Source organism: Cavia porcellus, unplaced genomic scaffold (genome assembly GCF_034190915.1).
Source record: "Cavia porcellus strain 051 isolate PalLab524CR breed Dunkin Hartley unplaced genomic scaffold, mCavPor4.1 scaffold_17, whole genome shotgun sequence".
Taxonomy (NCBI): Eukaryota; Metazoa; Chordata; class Mammalia; order Rodentia; family Caviidae; genus Cavia; species Cavia porcellus.
Window position 1 is genome coordinate 26,277,199 of NW_026947500.1, and position 18,589 is coordinate 26,295,787.

Below are 18,589 nucleotides of genomic sequence, written 5' to 3' on the forward strand. Positions count from 1 at the left end.
TGACTGCATTCGTGCCAAGAAGAAGTTACAGAAATTTGAAAACTGAGCTAAAAACCTTTGAAGAGAAATTTACTTCATATTAAAAATCCTTGGCACACTATGGTAAGAGTTCAATTTCTATTTCCCCTGGCTAACACCTTATTCTTTCTGTCTCTCCTATCACACTATTATTTCAGAGTCCCTGAATGTGGCCTCTCTCCTCATGCTACCACAAAATTCCCAATAACCAACTGTCTACAGTAGCAGTTAATATCCGAGACTCTCATGTGGCAATTAGTGAGTGACCTTGTAGACTGTAAATGAAAAAATGTTCAATTTAAAGTGATTTTACTAAGTTTAAGCTTCACCCAAAAGAGCATACTTGAACTAAAGATTCAACTAGCTATTAATAATATACATTCCTACCTGTAAAGCAAAGGAATAATTTTCCAACAAAAATAAGTTCATTTTTTAATAAAATAAGTTTTTAAGTTCAGTAAGTCGATTGTGAGACTGCTAGACATGTGCTTCTTATATCTTAGAAAAATCAGATGCTTGCAAGCATGGTCTCCACTTTTCATCAGTAAACGTAGCTTCAGTAAGGGAAACGGAAACTAATTTAAACATTTAAAAGATGAAAGATAACCAAAAAAAAAAAAGATAAAAAGATAACCAATTAGCTCAATGTAGTAGAGTATTTGCCCCCGTAGTTAGAAAGGTTTGTAAAACATAATTCACTCTATTAGTTTGGTAAGAGCTGACTCCATTTCAAGTAGCTTTGATTATTCTATTTCTTTTTCTGAGTTATCCAAGTCTTTTTCTTCTTAAAGAACATAAAATTCTGTTTAAACAAATTTTATTTGCAGACAGTTCTACTATACTTAACTACTACAAGGTAATGCCCTCCCAGACTGCTAGAATTCCCAAAGGATGAACATGAGCTGATAGTGGACCTTTATTCGAGGAAATACTGTCATGTTACAAGCTGGGTTGCGTCTGAATTTTACAAAATTATTCATATACTCACCCAGCACATCCTCCAGCTGGGCTGTTCAGTATGGCAATCACCAGCTACGTGACCTTCTATTTTAATTCACTAAAATTAAATTTTAAAGGCCGTTCAGCCACACTTGCTATACTTCAAGTGTTCAATGGTCATATGTACCTGGTGACAGCCACCCTGGACACCACAGGTGCAAAATACTTCAGAACATCATTGCAGCACTGCTCCAGAGCATCAAATTGACGGCTACTTTAGTCCATTACCTAGCAGGGCATATTCTGAGTACTTAAGAGGCTTCTATTTAAATTAGAACTAGGAAATAAAACCTTATCAGAATTAAACAGTCATATTACAATTTCAGGAGCTATTTATCATTCAAGTATTTTTAAAAGTACTGCTTAAATGCAAAATGCACAAAAAGAGCAGTAGTTGTTATACAATGTAAGTAGTCCTAAAGAAAAAAAAGTGCTAAGAAGACTGATTTCATTAAAAGGTGCCAAAAGGACATCAATTATGCTCTGAAATGGCAATTTGATTAAATAAAAGAACCAAACTGCATAATAAACACAAGAATCTTTCTATTTATGTATCTGCAGTAGAAGCCCAGTGTTTTATGTAGCACCTGCAGCCCTACTTGTGCACCGGCAATATGTACTTAATAACTGACTTCGCAGGTCCTTAGCAACAAGCACCTCCAAATATTCTAGTTTCTTAAACATTTTCACAGTTTAACATAGGCAAAGAAAAATTACCTAATGAAAAGATTCATTCACATTATGACAATTTAACAAATTAACTTCAAGATTATCAACTATATAAAATTTTTAACTACATAAGATTTAGTGATTAGTAAGGGCTGGAGATTTAGCTCAGCGGCATAAGCGCCTGCCTTGTAAAGCAGACAGTCGTGAGTTTGATCCCCAGTATTGATAAAAAGGAAAAAGACAAAAAAAAAAAAAAAAAAAAAGATTTATGTGATTAGAATCACAGACTCAAGTATCACAGACATGGACATAACCTTTTTACTTTTTAGGAGGAGGGGAGCTTTTTGGCAACAGAATCTTGCTATGTAGTTCAGGATGGCCTTGAACTCACTAGAGAGCCCAGGCTGGACTGAAATTCATGGTGGTCCTCCTGTCTCAGCCTCAGCTTTCCTAGTACTGGGACTGTAGGTGTGTGCCACCAAGTCTGGCATGATCTGAGTTTTTAGACTGAGTTGAAATAGACCAGTCTCTTTAAAAATTTCATCAGAAAACTATTCTGCTTTATTTTCTGAAGATACTATCCAAGAGCAAAATGGGTATCAACCTAACAGTGCTACAGATGTGATCAGTGAAATGGAGGAAAAAAAGAGGCATTTGGAATACACTATAATTGAATAAAAACAATTCATCAAGAGGTATATCAACTGAAAATTAAACTTGACTAATACAAAAATTTAGAAAGATTACAAATCTAATAAATTCAAATAAAGGTGTCTCAAAAGTAGTTAATAAAGGCAGCTGCATTGAGAGTATGCTTTGTTAAATGGAACTATATTCTAAAATGGTTTTGAGTTTTAACTGACATAATAATTGTACATATTCATGGTATAAAATCGTTTGATGTTATAAAACAATTCCTTCTCCACATTAGAATTTTATAATCTAACTGTGAACTGAAAGTCTCACTATAGAAAATCCAAGAATCATCAAGCACCACAAAGATTTAACTAAAATTATATTTTCTCTAGATGTAAAACTGACAATACTTGCTTACTAATATGACCTGTTTAACTAATATGCTAAATACTAATATTTACTAATATAAACATGAATTTAGAATGTGAGAAACAAACCAAGTTGTACAAACCAATTATAAAATATTTATATTTTATATAAATATAAAGATATTTTATATAAGTATAAAGATATTTAAGTATCTTCAGTATAACACTAAGGTATTTAGAATCTCTTTCCAGGAATTTTAGGAAAGAAGATCAGAAAGGTCAGCAGCCCCCCCTCCCAAGGAGCTCCTGAACTCACCATCTGTAAGATGGCTCCGTACAGCCGTAGGAGCACTTTCCGAGGTTCGTCGCCCACGGAGGCTGTGGTGTCAGGGAGGGAGCACTGGAACAGCATGTTACTGAGGCCACCCCTGTGGGAATCAGAAGATGATGAGGACTCGTACTGCAGAACTATGGCCCCTCTTGGTAAGTACTACGGATGACAAGTCAGGCTTATCAAAGAACTGTTCTCGTCTAAGCTCCATATAGTTTCTCAGGATACACGGGACATGAATGAGAAGCTCCACTTTTCACTTAATTCCATGAGCCAGATTAAAACTGAAATGCCCAATCTTTTTTCCAAGCACTGAGTTGTGGAGCTTTTTGTTTTTGTTTGTAAACAAAACTACTTGTGTATACCTAGACAATGACAAGAACTGAAGAGGAGCCTCCTCAGCACTGGGAATAGGAACATCCCATAATGCATCCCTTTAAGCTCATACTCTTATAGAATCCAAGATTTCCATTATATAAACTTGTCTCCTGGGGGTTTTGTTTGTTGTTCTGTTTTGCAGGGCTAGGTGGGAACCCAGGACCTCATGTTCATGCTTACTAGCAAGAACTCTACCAATGAGCTACACCCTCAGATCCACCATCATACACCCATAATAATCCTATAAAATCTTGGGGCAAGCCAGTGTGCTAGTGCACACCTGTAATTCCAGCCATTCAAGAGGATGAGGCAGGAGAATTTCAAGTTAAGGATATTACTGGGAGGAAAAAAAACATCTTGGGGCAATCAACCCTTTTTCATCAGGTCTTCCCACTTACTGTGTAGTTCCAAGATCTCTGCTAGTGTTTAGTAAAAATTTCTCAACTGATTTTGAGTCTCTTCAAAAATCCTGCAACATTTATTGTTACTAGAGCTCTCCATGAAGCCCAAAGAAACCTCAATAGCCTACAATCAAATTCAGCTGTCTCCCAAGACCAAAAGCACAGTTACAAAACTATTTACACAGGAAAACAGGCCTGGGACAAATTATCTGCCTGGGTTGAAAATGATCAGGCATAGAAGGTTAGTTATGCAATAAATGTAGAACACAAAATACTACACAATTAGGAATTACACATAAGAGGTACTTCAGCTGTGGTAGACTTCAAAGTCCCTAAATTCTACTCTTATCAATAAATCTTAGCAACTATTTACTACATAAGCAAGCACTGTGATAGAAAGCATAGGCAACATCAGTCAAAACATGAAGCCACACACCAATAATCCCAGCACTCTCTGGAATGCTGAGAGGAAGGGGTCTCAAGTATGAGCCCAGCCAGGGCAATTTAGTGACTCATGAGACTCTATTTCAAAAAATAAGCACCAGACATGATGGCTCAGACTTCTAATCTCGACACTCAGGAGGCTGAGGCAGGAGGATTATTTCAAGTTTGAGGCCAGACTGGACTACATATGAGTTCAAGAACAGAACCACATAGCAAGAACCAAAAATAAAAAATGGGGGGGGGGAATACAATAAAAAGGGCTAGGATATAGCTCAGAGACAAAACCCTTAGGTTTATTCCCCATACTGCAAAAAGAAAACCCAACTGAAATGTCCTCTTGTTTCTCCCTTCAAGAAATTTCTGCTCTGCCAGGTGCAGTGGTGCATACCTGTAAACCTAGCAACTGGAAAGGCTGTAAGACAGGAAGATTAAAGTTTGAGGCCAGCCCAGGCAATTTAAATTGTAAGACCATGTCTCGAAAAGGACTAGCTAGAGACGTGACTGGATATCCAGTATTTTTAAAAGAAAGAAAAAAGAAAAAAAAACCTCCTAAGGGAAATAAAAGTCAAAAATCTAAGAAATGGCACAAATCCACCTTACAGTTCTGGGGTTCTGAAATCTAAAAATAGGTTTGTTTGTTTGTTTGCTCTTTTATTTTTTTATTTTTTTATTTTTTTTTTATTTTTTTTTGTTTGCTCTTTTTGAGACAGGGTTTCTCTATGCAGCCCAGCTGGTCTTGCCCTCATGATGATTCTCCTATCTCAGCCTCCCAAGTGCTAGGATTACAGGTGTGCACCATCATGCCTGGCTTGAAAACAGGTTTTATAATGGCTAAAATTTGCACAGATCACTCATGATACTATAAATGGAAAGAGATGCTGACTGGGTCCTCATAAGAGCTACTAGTAGAAAAGAAGGATCACTGATGTTTTTTTTCTTTTGTCTCTTTGAGACAGGATCTCCCTATGAAGTTCAGGCTGGCCTTGAGCTCAGTTTGTAGCCCGGGCTGGTCTCCAACTCCCAACAATCCTCCTGCCTCAGCTTCCCAAGTGCTGGGATTACAGGTGTGAGCCACCACGCCTGGCTGGATCACTGTTTAATGGGGATGGAATTTCAGTTGAGAAGGTTCATGCATATTACAACAATGTGCATGTGTTTAACAGCATTGAACTATACACATTAAAAAAGTTTTCTGTTTTTTTTTTTTTTTTTTTTGTCTTTTTCGTTTTTTTATCGGTACCGGGGATCGAATTCACGACTACTGCCTGCTTGGAAGGCAGGCGCTTATGCCACTGAGCTAAATCCCCAGCCCTAAAAAAGTTTTAAAATGGAGTTTGAAGCCACCTTCAGCAATCCAGCAGGACTTTTTCTCTCTTGCTCACTCGCTTGCTCTCTGGAGAGACAGTGTATTTTACTAAAGATTGAACCTTTCAAGGACTTCAAATTGAGCTGTATTCATATCTCTTTTTGTTTATTTTGAGATAAGGTCTTGCCAAGTCACTAAATGGCCCAGACTAGAAGTTGAACTTGGGATCCAGTGGCCTCATCCTCCAAGAGTGCTGGGATCACAAACATGTGCAACTATGCCTGGCTCCTTGTTCTCTTTCTCTTTGTGTGGTATTAGGAATTAAATCTAGGAGTGCTGAGCTAAATCCCCATCTCTCTTACATTTTATTTTGAGCAGGAACTCAGTAAGCTGCCCCAGGCTAGCCGCACACTTGTTATCCTCATGCCTCAACCTCCTAAGTAGCTGGGACTATAGATTTGTGTTGCTACTCCTAATAAGACCTTGTCTCTTAAAAGGAATAAAGTGCTAACAGATGCTACATGCAACACTGTGAATCGTAAAAACATTACATTAACTAAAGAAACTATTCACAAAACTCCAGGTTATATGAAACACGTAACATGTGAAACATCCAGAGCAGGGAATCTATAGCAACTGAAAGTACATTAATAGTCACCAGGACTAGTATAGGGGGTGGGGAGGCAGGAGGTGGCAACTAAAAGGGACAGTGTTTTCTTTTGAGATGATGAAAATATTCTACAATCAACTATAGAGATGGCTCCACATATCTGTGAACATACTAAAAAGCACTTAATTGTATACTCTAAATGAGTGACTATAAATGGTACAGTAGTGAACTATAGCATAATAAAACTGTTTTTAAAAAAAAGAAAAAAGCAATGTGATTTGTTTCCTTAATCAGCTAAAAAATCTAAATGTGCTTCTAGACAATTTTCGCCACATTTAAGTATGTTATAATTAAGAAGTTTTCTGCTATCCTCTGGAGCAGCAATTCCTCCAAGTAGTTTATCAGAATCCCTGGCCACATCCAGCCAACAACCAAAGTGGGCTTCTGGTTACCAAGCAACAGGACGGGGATTATTTCTGAATTAAAAGCCCTTGTTTTTCTTCTTGTCACATACTCTTGAATGCTCAAATAAATGCCAGGGCAAACAGATGAGCTACTGTTCTAAACTGTGTGACGTGACCTAAAGTTTGTCCCCTACTCCCACACAGAAGGAAGGAAGGCTGATTTGGCCAAAAGAAGCTCACAACCTGGAAATCATCTATTGTGTTCGCTGCACTCTCTGTGGCTCACAGGCTTTAATGACTAAGCTGTCAATTACTATTTAGTAAAAGCCAAATTGAGTGAAGCAAGGTCTTTGGCACCAATGCCTGAAACTGTGAGATCTTAAAAAAAAAAAAAAGCCAGTGATCAGTAAGTCAAATACTATGACTGGTAACAAGAAGATCTAGGTATACCAGGGAATGTTTGTAATTCTTCTAATAATTTTGATTTTTCTTATTTAACACTTTCTCTTTGAGTATTGGTGGGGGGGGATATAGGAAAATGTCTGTGAAATTGGGCTCTAGTCAATTGAACCTTTCCTGCAAACTTCCTTGTTCTATCCAATAATATTCTGGGTATTTTCCAGGACTTTTATACCCAGGCTGCCTTTTGATTCCTGAAATGCCTGACTGAATCCTATAAAAGGCCAAAAAGTTATTCATTCATAAGAAGATACAATAGCAAAGACCAATTTACTTTTTGGTGGCTTTTCCATCCTTGATTTAAGAGAAAGTACTAGATCTAGCCAACTTGTTTTTCTCTGCCCCACTTATCTTTCCGTGTGTTGGATCCACTGTTCCAGGGTCTGTGTCACAATCCTTTCTAACCAACTAAGGAAACCCATAAAACAAAAACCTGGAAAGATGAAGGTAGTAAATTCTCTTCTTTTGCTTTTGTCCACCACCTTTCAAGTATATTACTCTGGCAAATAGCTAGGCTTAATGGCTATCTCCAGACTCTAGCAGAAGGAACAAATGAAAGCATGGCATCTGACTTCAAAGGCACAGGTCAGCCACTGGACATCACCTGGGAGACCTGCAGTGGGTCTGCTCTCCACTGAAACACAGACCATAAGCCTTTCATCCTCAGCAAAGACTAGCCTTGCCTCCTTTGAAAGCCCTTCAGGATGGGACCCCACGACACAGCCCTTAATTCATCATTCCCTCTCCAGCCATAATGTAATACCACCTTGTTTCCAGAGCACACACAGATCAGAGGCAGCCTCTCAAAGCCTTTCCCATCTTACCAAACACTATACTCTCATCAAGCTGGCTATGAAAACTACTATTCAAGACTCATTGCTCTGAAAAGCTCACATAGACTATAAATATACTCCATGTACGTAAAAAGCAGTCAAATATGAGCCAATGTCACCAAAACCTCTGCAGCCAAAAATATAATGTATTTAATCTGTTATCATATGACCCACTTTAAAACCCATTTAAACTCAAAGCATCTAAAAGTTGACAGGAAGGGCTGGAGATTTAGCTCAGTGGCATAAGTGTCTGCCTGGTAAGCACAAGGTCCTGAGCTTGATCCCTGGTACCCCGCTCCCACCAAAAAAAATTGACCTTGTGCATTTGTGCTTCTCACATCCAAGGTTAGGAACTCAGTCTGTAAGTCTATATAAGAACAAAGTTTAACTATAGGTTAGCAAGTCAATGTGTATTCTATAGTGAATGAAAAGGCAATAGGTTTTAAACTTTTCAATTCCCACAGAACGTTTTTAAAGTGTTGGCATGAAATCAACTTTACTTGATAGTGATTTACTGTATAGTTTTTATTTTACCAACATGTATTTATATAGCTTTGCAAATAGCTTACATCCTTTATCAATGTGACAGGTCCAAAGAGTACTTACTGTTACATTCTACATTCTAAGCAGGAAAATACTCATGTTCCAGTAATACAATAACCTCAAGGATCTAGAAATACACCGTTCAATACATCTATGTATTTTTCAGTAATTTGGAAAAAGTCATACAGTATTTAAGTGACCCATGCTCAAGCAAATGATAAACCCAAGGAACCTTCTGTTCCACAGAAATCCTTAACACTGGGCTGGGGTTGGGGACGGGGTTGGGCAGCCCGTAGCCTACTGATAAAGAATGCTTGCCCAGATGATCGAGGCCCTGAGCTCAATCTCTAGCATAACAAAAAAGCTTTTTAAAAAAAATTTCATCTTGGGGCTGGGGATTTAGCTCAGCGGCATAAGCGCCTGCCTTGCAAGCAGGCAGTCGTGAGTTCGATCCCTGGTACCAATAAAAAGGAAAAAGGCAAAAAAAAAAAAAAAAAAAAAAAAAAATTTCATCTGTTAGGGCTGGGGATTTAGCTCAGCGGCATAAGTACCTGCCTTGCAAGCAGGTGGTCATTAGTTCGATCCCTGGTACCGATTTAGAAAAAAAAAAATTTCATCTGTTAACTCAAAATGACAAGTTGACTGATCTACACCTAAGCATCTCTATTTTACTGAAAAACAAAAACCCCATTGAAACTCTCAACAAACTGTCCACAGACACACAGCATTCAGTTCCACATACAGAGACTATCCCCAAGGTAAGAGCCTGACTCAGGAAAACACAGTGGGCAACTTAGGAGTTTCAAGAGCATCATCCAAAAGTCAGGTTGTAACTGGCTCTGCAACCTGGAAGTTTAAAAGTTTTTTGTTTTTTTTTTTGCTTTGAGTCAAGTGGCTTCCAGACTTCCTCAGGCCTAGGGATAAATAGGTCTCCTACCTATCCACCCTCAAAGGAATGGATAAAGCATGCAGACCTGACGCCAGGAAGTCGAGCACAACTTCACCCCTTAAAGCAAGGGAGGGAAAAGTCTGCAAGTGTTCCACTACATTCCCTTCCACACTGTTCCATGTTATAAAAGACCCCGGCACACCTGTACATGGTGAGGTGGTCATCTGAGCCAAACAGGCCCCTCAATCTCCTTGGAGCTAGCTTTGAGTAAATTCTTTCTTTTTTACCAAATATATGACAAAAAAATGAAGCTTGAGCCATTGGACTGGCTACATGGAAAATAAAAAGAGAACATAGTATATATTAAAACAGTTAGTGAAGGGGCTAAGGCTTTAGCTCAGCGGCATAAACGCCTGCCTTGCAAGCAGGCAGTTGTGAGTTCAATCCCCGGTACCGATAAAAAGGAAAAAGACCAAAAAAAAAAAAAAAAACCAGTTACTGAATTAAAAGCATAAGAAAATATTAAAGAAAAAAGTGGAGTTTGAAAAATTTCTTCTAACCATTAAGGAGAAATGCACTAAAACAATTGCTTATAGGTAGGAATCAAGAACCAGTGTCCCAACCTGGAGCTCTGGGAACACACAGAACTGTTAAAACAGGTTTTGAGCCAGGGGTGGTAATCTCAGTGCTCTGAGAGGCTGTGGCAGGAGGATTACAAATTCAAGGCCAGCCTTGCCATTTTAGCACTTTAGTGAGAGATTGTCTCAAAATATAAATAAATAGGTAGGTAGATAGGCTAGGAACATAAAAGTGTGAGGCCCTGGGTTCAATGCTCCATAGGGCTCTTAGACACACACACACAACAGGCTTTAAAGTCTAGTCCAAAGGAAGTCCTGTGTCTGCACAGATGATCCCTCTGACCTTGGCCAAATCACTCAATGCCTCTAAGCCTAAAGCAGTGGAATTTAATATTGAGTCTTGAAAGGATTCCATGAGATATCAGTTGTTCATTATGAGCATCAATGCAGAGCAAAGGTTAATTTTGAGAGGTCACAGAAGAGAATAAAGCTCAGTCTTGGGTCCTCCACTCCAGGGTGGCTACCCTCAGCACTACTAACATTGGGGGCAGGACGATTCTTTGACAGAAAGATCCCTGCTCCTTACCCACTAGATGTCAGTTGTACCTCTACCACATCATGACAATCAGATCTGTGTCCAGTCATCATTCGAGTCCAGAAGAAGCAAAAATCACTCCCATTTGAAAGCTACTACTCTGACTTCAATACTTTCCCTTCAATTTTTATCTATTTTCCCCTCGTCAAAACTGATGCACCAATCCATCTCTAGCTTCACTTCCAACTCATAATTTTTTCCTGTCTCTATTTAACATAATGTTTTCTTGCTGTTCCACCTACAACAGCAGTACCTTTTTCCTATTCCCTGAGGCTCTAAACTCTTCCTATCTCCAAAGCCAGGTCCTCTCCTTATTTTCCAAGATCTTTCCTCCTTCAAAGTGTTCTTAAATGCCTCCTTTGTGTCCTACACTTACAGCAGTCTCCTCTCTAATTCCCACCTTCTTCTAGTTTCTCTCCTTTTAGTCCGCTAAGCCATCCCAAAACCATGTTCTAAAATGCAAATTTTGGGGCTGGGGATTTAGCTCAGCGACATAAGCACCTGCCTTGCAAGCAGGCAGTCGTGAGTTTAATCCCTGGTACCGATAAAAAGGAAAGACAAAAAAAAAAAAAAAGTAAAATGCAAATTTCAAGCCCTTCTCTTTAGCATCCTAGTATCTTAGTAGCCTGCCTCTGCCAACTCTTCCCAATTGAAAGGTCCTTTTACCTTTCAGGGTTCAATACTCCCACTTTCTCAAGAATGGCCCAGGCATCCCCTCTAGCCCACACTGACCTCCCAGTCTTTGCTTTGTGATTGATTTAGCATCAACCTCTGGGCTACTGCAATACTTAATAAAAGGAGTACTAAGCACATTGAAGGAGATGTGTAAACACATTGTGAAAGATGTAGACATTGCAATCTCAGTGTAGAAAGCTAAAGATAAAGGCTGTCCACAAGCATTTACTGAACGGTGCCATTCTGGAGAAATCAATTGGAGAGGAAAACCAAGAGAGAACAAGAGTCAGCTAAGGGGCTAAAGCATGTACACATGGCATAGAATAGGTACTAAAAGAGCACTCAGGCTGAGGATGTAGCTCTTCAGTACAGGATGGACATGCAGGCTTAGTATGTGTGAGGCTCTAAATTCAATTTCCAGGACCAAGAAGAAAATAATAATAATGTATCACTCGAACTTTCTTCCCCTCAGACTTCTGCTTTTTAGCCTGGTATATAAAATGCTTTCAAAGGCCCAGGCATGGTGGTACACACATATAATCCCAGCGCTCTGCAAGCGTGAGGCAGAAGAATCACAGGTTTGAGACTAGCCAGGGCAACTTGGTAACTCAGTTTCTGTCTTGAAACAAAAAATGAAAAGGATTAGGGATGCAGCTCAGTGGAAAGGCCCTAGGTTCAATCCTCAGTATCACAGGCAAAAAAACCTGGAAAAAGCTAAACAAACTAGGGAGGAAAAATCAATTATTGGATCCATTAATGAAATGAGGTCACAGAATGTACCTCTAAAACTGAACAGGCAGTCAGAGACAAAATGACACTTTTACAGCAGAAACCTCCATGGGAACCAGTGTAGGACAGGAAAATCTGTAAAACAACTAGAAACTTGCTGGGTGCTCAGTGTGGACAACACAGTCACAAACTTCAGGGGAGGCCAGGTTGGTGGCACCTGCAATCATAGACTCTAGGAGGCTAACTAAGGCAGAAGGACTGCAAGGCAGAGCATAATCTGGATAACTCAGTGACTTACCACCACTGTCTCAAAAATTTTGAGCCAGGAGTGGTGCCACACACTTATAATTCTGGCACTCAGTGAGCTGAGTTCAAGACCACCTTGAGCTACACAGTGAATCAAGGTCAGCCTAAAACACACACTGAGACTCTATCTCAACAAAAACCCAACAGTAGGGGCTGGGGATTTAGCTCAATGGCATAAGCGCCTGCCTTGCAAGCAGGCAGTCGTGAGTTCGGTCCCTAGTACCAATAAAAAGAAAAAAAAAACAAAAAAAAAACAGTACATCAATTTTAAGAAGGTACTGGAATAGTTCACAGCAAAAGCCCAGGATTCAGTCCCCAGTATCTAAAAACAAAACAAAACAGAAAAAAAGTAAACAACAACAAACACTTTAGGGGGGCCAATTATGGAGCCCCAATTTTTCTTTTGCCTCCTAAAGCTCCACCAGGGCTTCACAGTGACTATTGGGAGGGAAAAAAATCTTTTCATGCTCCCAGCAGACAAGAGAAAAGAAAGCAATTTTAAAATATAGCCAAGCATGAGATTGTATTCCTATAATCCCAGCATTTGGGAGGCTGAAGCAGGAGAATCAAAAATTCAGCTCTCATCTGAGCAACTAACTTAACAAGACCCCCATCAAAAAGCAAAACAAAGCATGGAGATATAGCTTTTTGCAAAGGCTCTGCCTTCACTTCCCAGTGTCAAAAAGTAACAAAACAAACAAACAAACAAAAAAAAAAAAAAAGAAAGAAAAGCACCTCCTCCTACTGGTAACACCTCTGGGGAAGCAGAGAAGGGGGACCCACAGCATCGTCCTTTTTCTTTGTATCCTCAAGCACAGCATTCTGTCTTTTTTAACTGTCTGTCTGCCCTCAGAAAAAGCTATTTTGTCAGTGCCTAATCTGCTGTGGTTTTCTCAGAGCTTAACTGGGAGAAGAGAAATATACTACTCCATACTGCCTCAGCTAAAACAAGTAAAATCTAGAAAGTACTAGTGAAGTTCCTGGTCTAGGAGCCTCACTGTTTTAGTTACTTTTCTCTCATTGCTGAGACAAAATATCTGACACCCAAAGTTAAAGGATGTAAGCTTTATTTAGCTCACGGAATGCAGAGCTTTCAGTGCAGGACTGGCTGGTTCCAAGGCAGGGTGGCTCGACAGAGGGGCAACACAGAAAAGAATCAGTTCATGGTAAGCAGAAGACAGCAAAAGCAAGCAAAGGAGGACGACCAGCCTTTTCTATCACTTATATTGTATCCAGGCTACTGGGATTAGAGTGGTGTCAAACCAATCAGTGAACTGATTTAGTAATCACACACCCTTAATGTTGCATCCTTAATCCTAGTGTTGCACTCTAGATCCAGCCACCTCTGAAAAAGCCCCACCCAGGACAGCATGAGGCTTTGGGAAGACATCTGAACACAAGCCGTAACACTCATCAAGGACTGAAACCTAATTCTTAGAACTACAAGGTCAACAATGAAAATTCAACTAAATATAATCTAACATGTCAACAAGCTGTTTTCATCACAATGAAAGAAACACTGAAAGAGCTTCTCAGAATGGAATCAGGGGACACTACAGTAACAAACATACATGGGTGGAGCTGCTGGATTACAATTGTGGTCACCTCTACCCTTTGACTGGGGTCATTTGGAACACTGGACTCTGGTCCTATAGAGATTTTTCATTCTGCTTGTCCTCATCATCTTATCAGCCATGTGGCTCCCTTCTTTTTTTTTTTTTTTTTTTTTTTTGTCTTTTTCCTTTTTATCGGTACCGGGGATCAAACTCATGACTGCCTGCTTTCAAGGCAGGCGCTTATGCCGCTGAGCTAAACCCCCAGCCCCCCTTCTTTTCAGCATGTGAGCCCCATCTTTTTCTGCCTTCCTCTGAACACTGACTCAGAGCTATCGAAACTCGTGTCTTCAAACTACGATTCCAACAATCCCAAGTAAAAGTCCTTTTTCATTTCTGCCATTTCTCATACACAAAGTGAGAAAAGTACAAAGATATAGAAAGGTATTTGACAAAAATCTAACACCCCCTGGTACCGATAAAAAGGAAAAAGACCAAAAAAAAAAAAAAAAAAAAAATCTAACACCCATTTATGATAAACAGTGAACTCTCAGAAAATAAGGAACAGACTGCAACTTCAGCTAAATAAACCTACAGAAAATACCCTACAGCTGGCCTGGGATTTAGCTCAGTGGTTTAAGTGCCTGGCAAGCATGAGGTCATAAGTTCGATTCCTGGTACAAAAAAAACCAAAAAACCCTACAGCTAGTAGCTTACCTAATAGTGACAGCGTCAAAAGTTTCCCACTGAAAACAAAAACCAATTACAATGATTTGGAAGGCGGAGGCAGGAGGATACAGGTCAGGGCCCAAAGGGGACAACTTAGTGAGAACTTACCTCAAAATAAAAAAATACAAAGGGTTAGGCATGTAACTCATGGTAAGTCACCCCTATGTCCATCCTCACTACTGTAAAAAATATAAATAAATAATAAAAACAAGAACCTGACACTGGTATCTTCTCTAACCATTCCTTTCACCATCACACTAGAAATCTCGACTGGTACATCATGTCAAGGAAAGGAAGTAAAGTGTACAGATTAGGAAGGAAGAAATAAAACTGTCTTTGTTTGCAGATGACATGATTGTCTATGCAGAAAACTAAAAGAATTGACAAAATTAAAAAACCTTCCTGGAATAAGATACTATAGCAAGATTGAAGGCTATAAGGTTAATATATAAAAGTGAATATATAAAAGTATACTTTCCTATGTAACAACAATGGGCAAGTAGAATTTGAAATTAAAAACACATTAACCTTGTGCGATAGTGCACCCCTATAATCCCAGCTACTAAAATAAGATAGTGGGATCACAAGTTCAAGGCCTGCCTAGACAGCTTAAGACATCATTTCAAAAATGTCTGGGACTAGGATTTAGCTCAGTGGCATAAGTGCCTGCCTTGCAAGTGAATGGTTGTGAGTTCGATCCCTGGTACAAAAAATAAAAATCTTTAAAAAATGTTCAGGGGTACAGCACAGTGACACAGGCTTGCCTAGCATGGGGAGGCCCTATGTTCAATTTTTGCACCAAAGCAAAAACAAAACACATTACCATTTTTTTTTTTTTTTTGGTCTTTTTTGTTTTTATCAGTACCAGGGATTGAACTCACAATTGCCTGCTTGCAAGGCAGGCGCTTATGCCACTGAGCTAAATCCCCAGCCCCTGAACACATTACCATTTACACTGAAATATTTAGATATAAATCTAAAAATATGCTCAAGGGATAACATGAGGAAAAACTATTAAATTCTTTTCTTTTTTTTTTTTTTTGGTACTAGAGATTAAACTCACAACCTTGTGTTTGCCAAGCAGTCATTTGTGCCACTGAGCTAAACCCTGGGCCCAAAACTATTAAATTCTAATGAAGGATATCAAAGATGAAGTTAAGAACAACTGCCATCCTGAAAATACTTAAGTCAGGTATGGAGGCACACACTTGTCATTCCAGGACTTGGGAGGCTGAGGCAGGAGGACTGCCACAAGTTTAAGGCCAGCCAGGGCTACATAGTAATTTCAAGGCCATTGTGAACTGCACAGTGAGATCTTGATGCAAAAAAAAAAAAAAATTCACATACTAAAATTCAAAGGATAGAAACCAATATAACATACAATAGAAACCCAAAAACCAAGAGTAGCTATCCTATTTTCAGACAAAGTGGACTTTCAAGCCACAACTGATCAGAAGAGGCAAAAAAGGTCACGACACACTGGTTAAAGCAACAATTCAACAGAAAGAGACAACAATTATAAATATATGCACTGAATACTGGCGCACTTCATTTCATAGAACAGGCTCTACTGGACATAAAAAAAAATCAGATAAACATCAACACAATTATAGTGGGGATCTCAATATCCCATAGTCACAAATAGATCAACTAGACAAAAAAAAAAAAAAAAAAAAAAAAGAAAGAAAGAAAGAAAAAAGAAGAAAAAGGCAACATAGAAGAATCAAACTTGAACCAAAACTTCAAACAAATGTACTTAATAGATACCTACAGCCAAACATGGTGGCACACCCCTGTAATCTCAGCACTCAGGAGGCTGAGGCAAAAGCATCACTTTAAGTTCAAGGCCAGCCTGGCATACATAGTGAGTTCAAGGCCAGCCTGCACTACAAACTGAGACCCCATCTCTAAAACAAAACAAAACAAGCAAAAAACCAGTTATCTACAGTGTCCCACTTAACAATAGAATACGCATTTTTCTCAGCAGCATATGAAACTTTCTCCAACACAGATCCTAGTGAATAAAGCATGCTTAAGTAAATGCAAAAGAATTAAAAATTAGCCCATGCATAACACCAGATGACAACACAGTGAAACTAGATGTCAAAAACCCCACAGAAACTTTGCAAATGCATGGAAATTAAACAATACACTCTAGAATAATCAATGAGTCACAGAAGAAATCAAGGGAAAAATAAGTTCCTAGAGTCAAACAATGCCAAACAACAAATAACAGAACTTATGGAATATACCAATAGCAGTCCTGGGAGGAAACTTCATATTCCTGAATTCCTACATTAGAAAAACAGAGTTCAAATAACTAGCGACACACCTCAAGGTCCTAGAAAGCAAGGTCAATTCAAATCCAAAGCTATCACAAGGAAGGAAATTACAAAGATCAGAGAAGAAATTAATGAAATCAAGATAAAAACACAAAATAAGAATCAGGCATGAGGCCACACATCTGTAATCCTAGCATTTGGGAGGCTCAATCAGGAAGATCACTGCAAGTCTAATGCTGGCCTGGGCTGCACAGTGAGTACAACGCCAGCCTGAACTCTACTGGAAAACCCAGTCTTAGGGGCTGGGGATTTAGCTCAGCAGCATAAACACCTGCCTTGCAAGCAGGCAGCCGTGAGTTCAATCCCTGGTACTGATAAAAAGGAAAAAGACAAAAAAAAAAAAAAAAACAAAACCAGTCTCAACCAAAATAAAACACAAAGAATCAATAGTTGAATAGTTCTTTCTTTTAAAGAAAACAACAAAATAGATCAACCATTAGCTAATCTTACCCCAAAAAAAACCTAAATCACTGCAATTACAAATGAAAAAGGTAAAATCAAAACGGATACCACCAAAATCCAGATTATTAGCAACTACAAAAATCTGTATTCCAAGGGGCTGGGGATTTAGCTTAGCGGCATAAGCACCTGCCTTGCAAATGTGTGGTTGTGAGTTCGATCCTGGTATTGATAAAAAAAGAAAAAGACAAAAAAAAAAAAAATCTGTATTCCTATACACTGAAGAATTAAGAAATGAATAGATTTCTAGATACATATGAGTTACAAAATTATAAATTATCCAACAAGCAATAAAATGGCAACAGTAATAACCTACCAACTAAGAAAAGCGCAGGTGCAGATGGATTCAATGCTGAATTCTACAAGAATTTTAGGGTCGATCTAACTGGCACTGCTCCTTAAACTAACAAAATCCAAAGGAATTCCTGGAAGATAGCCTTACCCCAATTCTAAAACCAGGTAAAGATCCAACCAAACAGAGAACATCAGGCCAATTTCTTTAATGAATATAGATACAAAAATTCCAACAAGATACAGATACAATATACTGTACTAGCAAATAGAATGAACACAACAAATCATCAAAAAGATAATGGCGGGCTGGGGATTTAGCTCAGCGGTATAGGTGCCTGCCTTGCAAGCAGGCAGTCGTGAGTTCAATCCCTGGTAGCGATAAAAAGGAAAAAAAGACAAAAAAAAAAAAAAAAAAAAGATAATGACACATCATGACAAGTAAGGTTCATTCCAGGGACCCAAGAATTGTTAATACACACAAATCGATAAATTTAATATATCACATAAACAGAAGGACAAAGATCACATAATCATCTCAATAGAAGCTGAAAAAGTCTTTGACAAAATCCAACATCCACTTATGATAAAAACCCTTAAGAAAATAGGTACAGATGGGGCTGGGGATTTAGCTCAGTGGCATAAGCACCTGCCTTGCAAGCAGGCAGTCGTAAATTCAATCCCCGGTTCCGATAAAAAGGAAAAAGACCAAAAACAAAACAACAACAACAACAAAAAATAGATACAAAAGGACCTTATGTCAATCTGATAAAAGTCATTTATGACAAACCAATGGCCAATATCATATAAATGGGGAAAAGCTGAAAGCTTTCCCTCTAATCTCAGGTACAAGACAAGGATGTCCAATGTCACCACTACTGTTCACTATAGTGTTTGAAACACTAGCCAGAGCAATCGGACAAGACAAAGAAATAAAAAGGGATACATATAGGAAAGTAAAGATCAAAGTATCATTATTTGCAGATGACATGATTCTCTACATAAAAGCCCCCCAAAATTTGGACTGGCAGTTTAGCTCAGCAG

The 18,589-nt window shown here is 38.8% G+C and overlaps 1 protein-coding gene across 3 annotated transcripts in view; it reads right to left on the bottom strand.

Annotated features, from left to right (window-relative positions):
- Chka (choline kinase alpha) overlaps positions 1 to 18,589 on the bottom strand; it is a 57,100-nt gene that overhangs the window by 29,053 nt on the left and 9,458 nt on the right. For 2 of the 3 annotated variants that reach the window (XM_063227640.1, XM_063227639.1), the window contains exon 2: positions 3,007 to 3,118. In XM_063227640.1, the coding sequence (XP_063083710.1) occupies positions 3,007 to 3,118 (112 nt within the window). Of the gene's footprint in view, positions 1 to 3,002; positions 3,119 to 18,589 lie in introns of all 3 variants that reach the window. The other variant, XM_063227642.1, reaches the window with a different exon arrangement.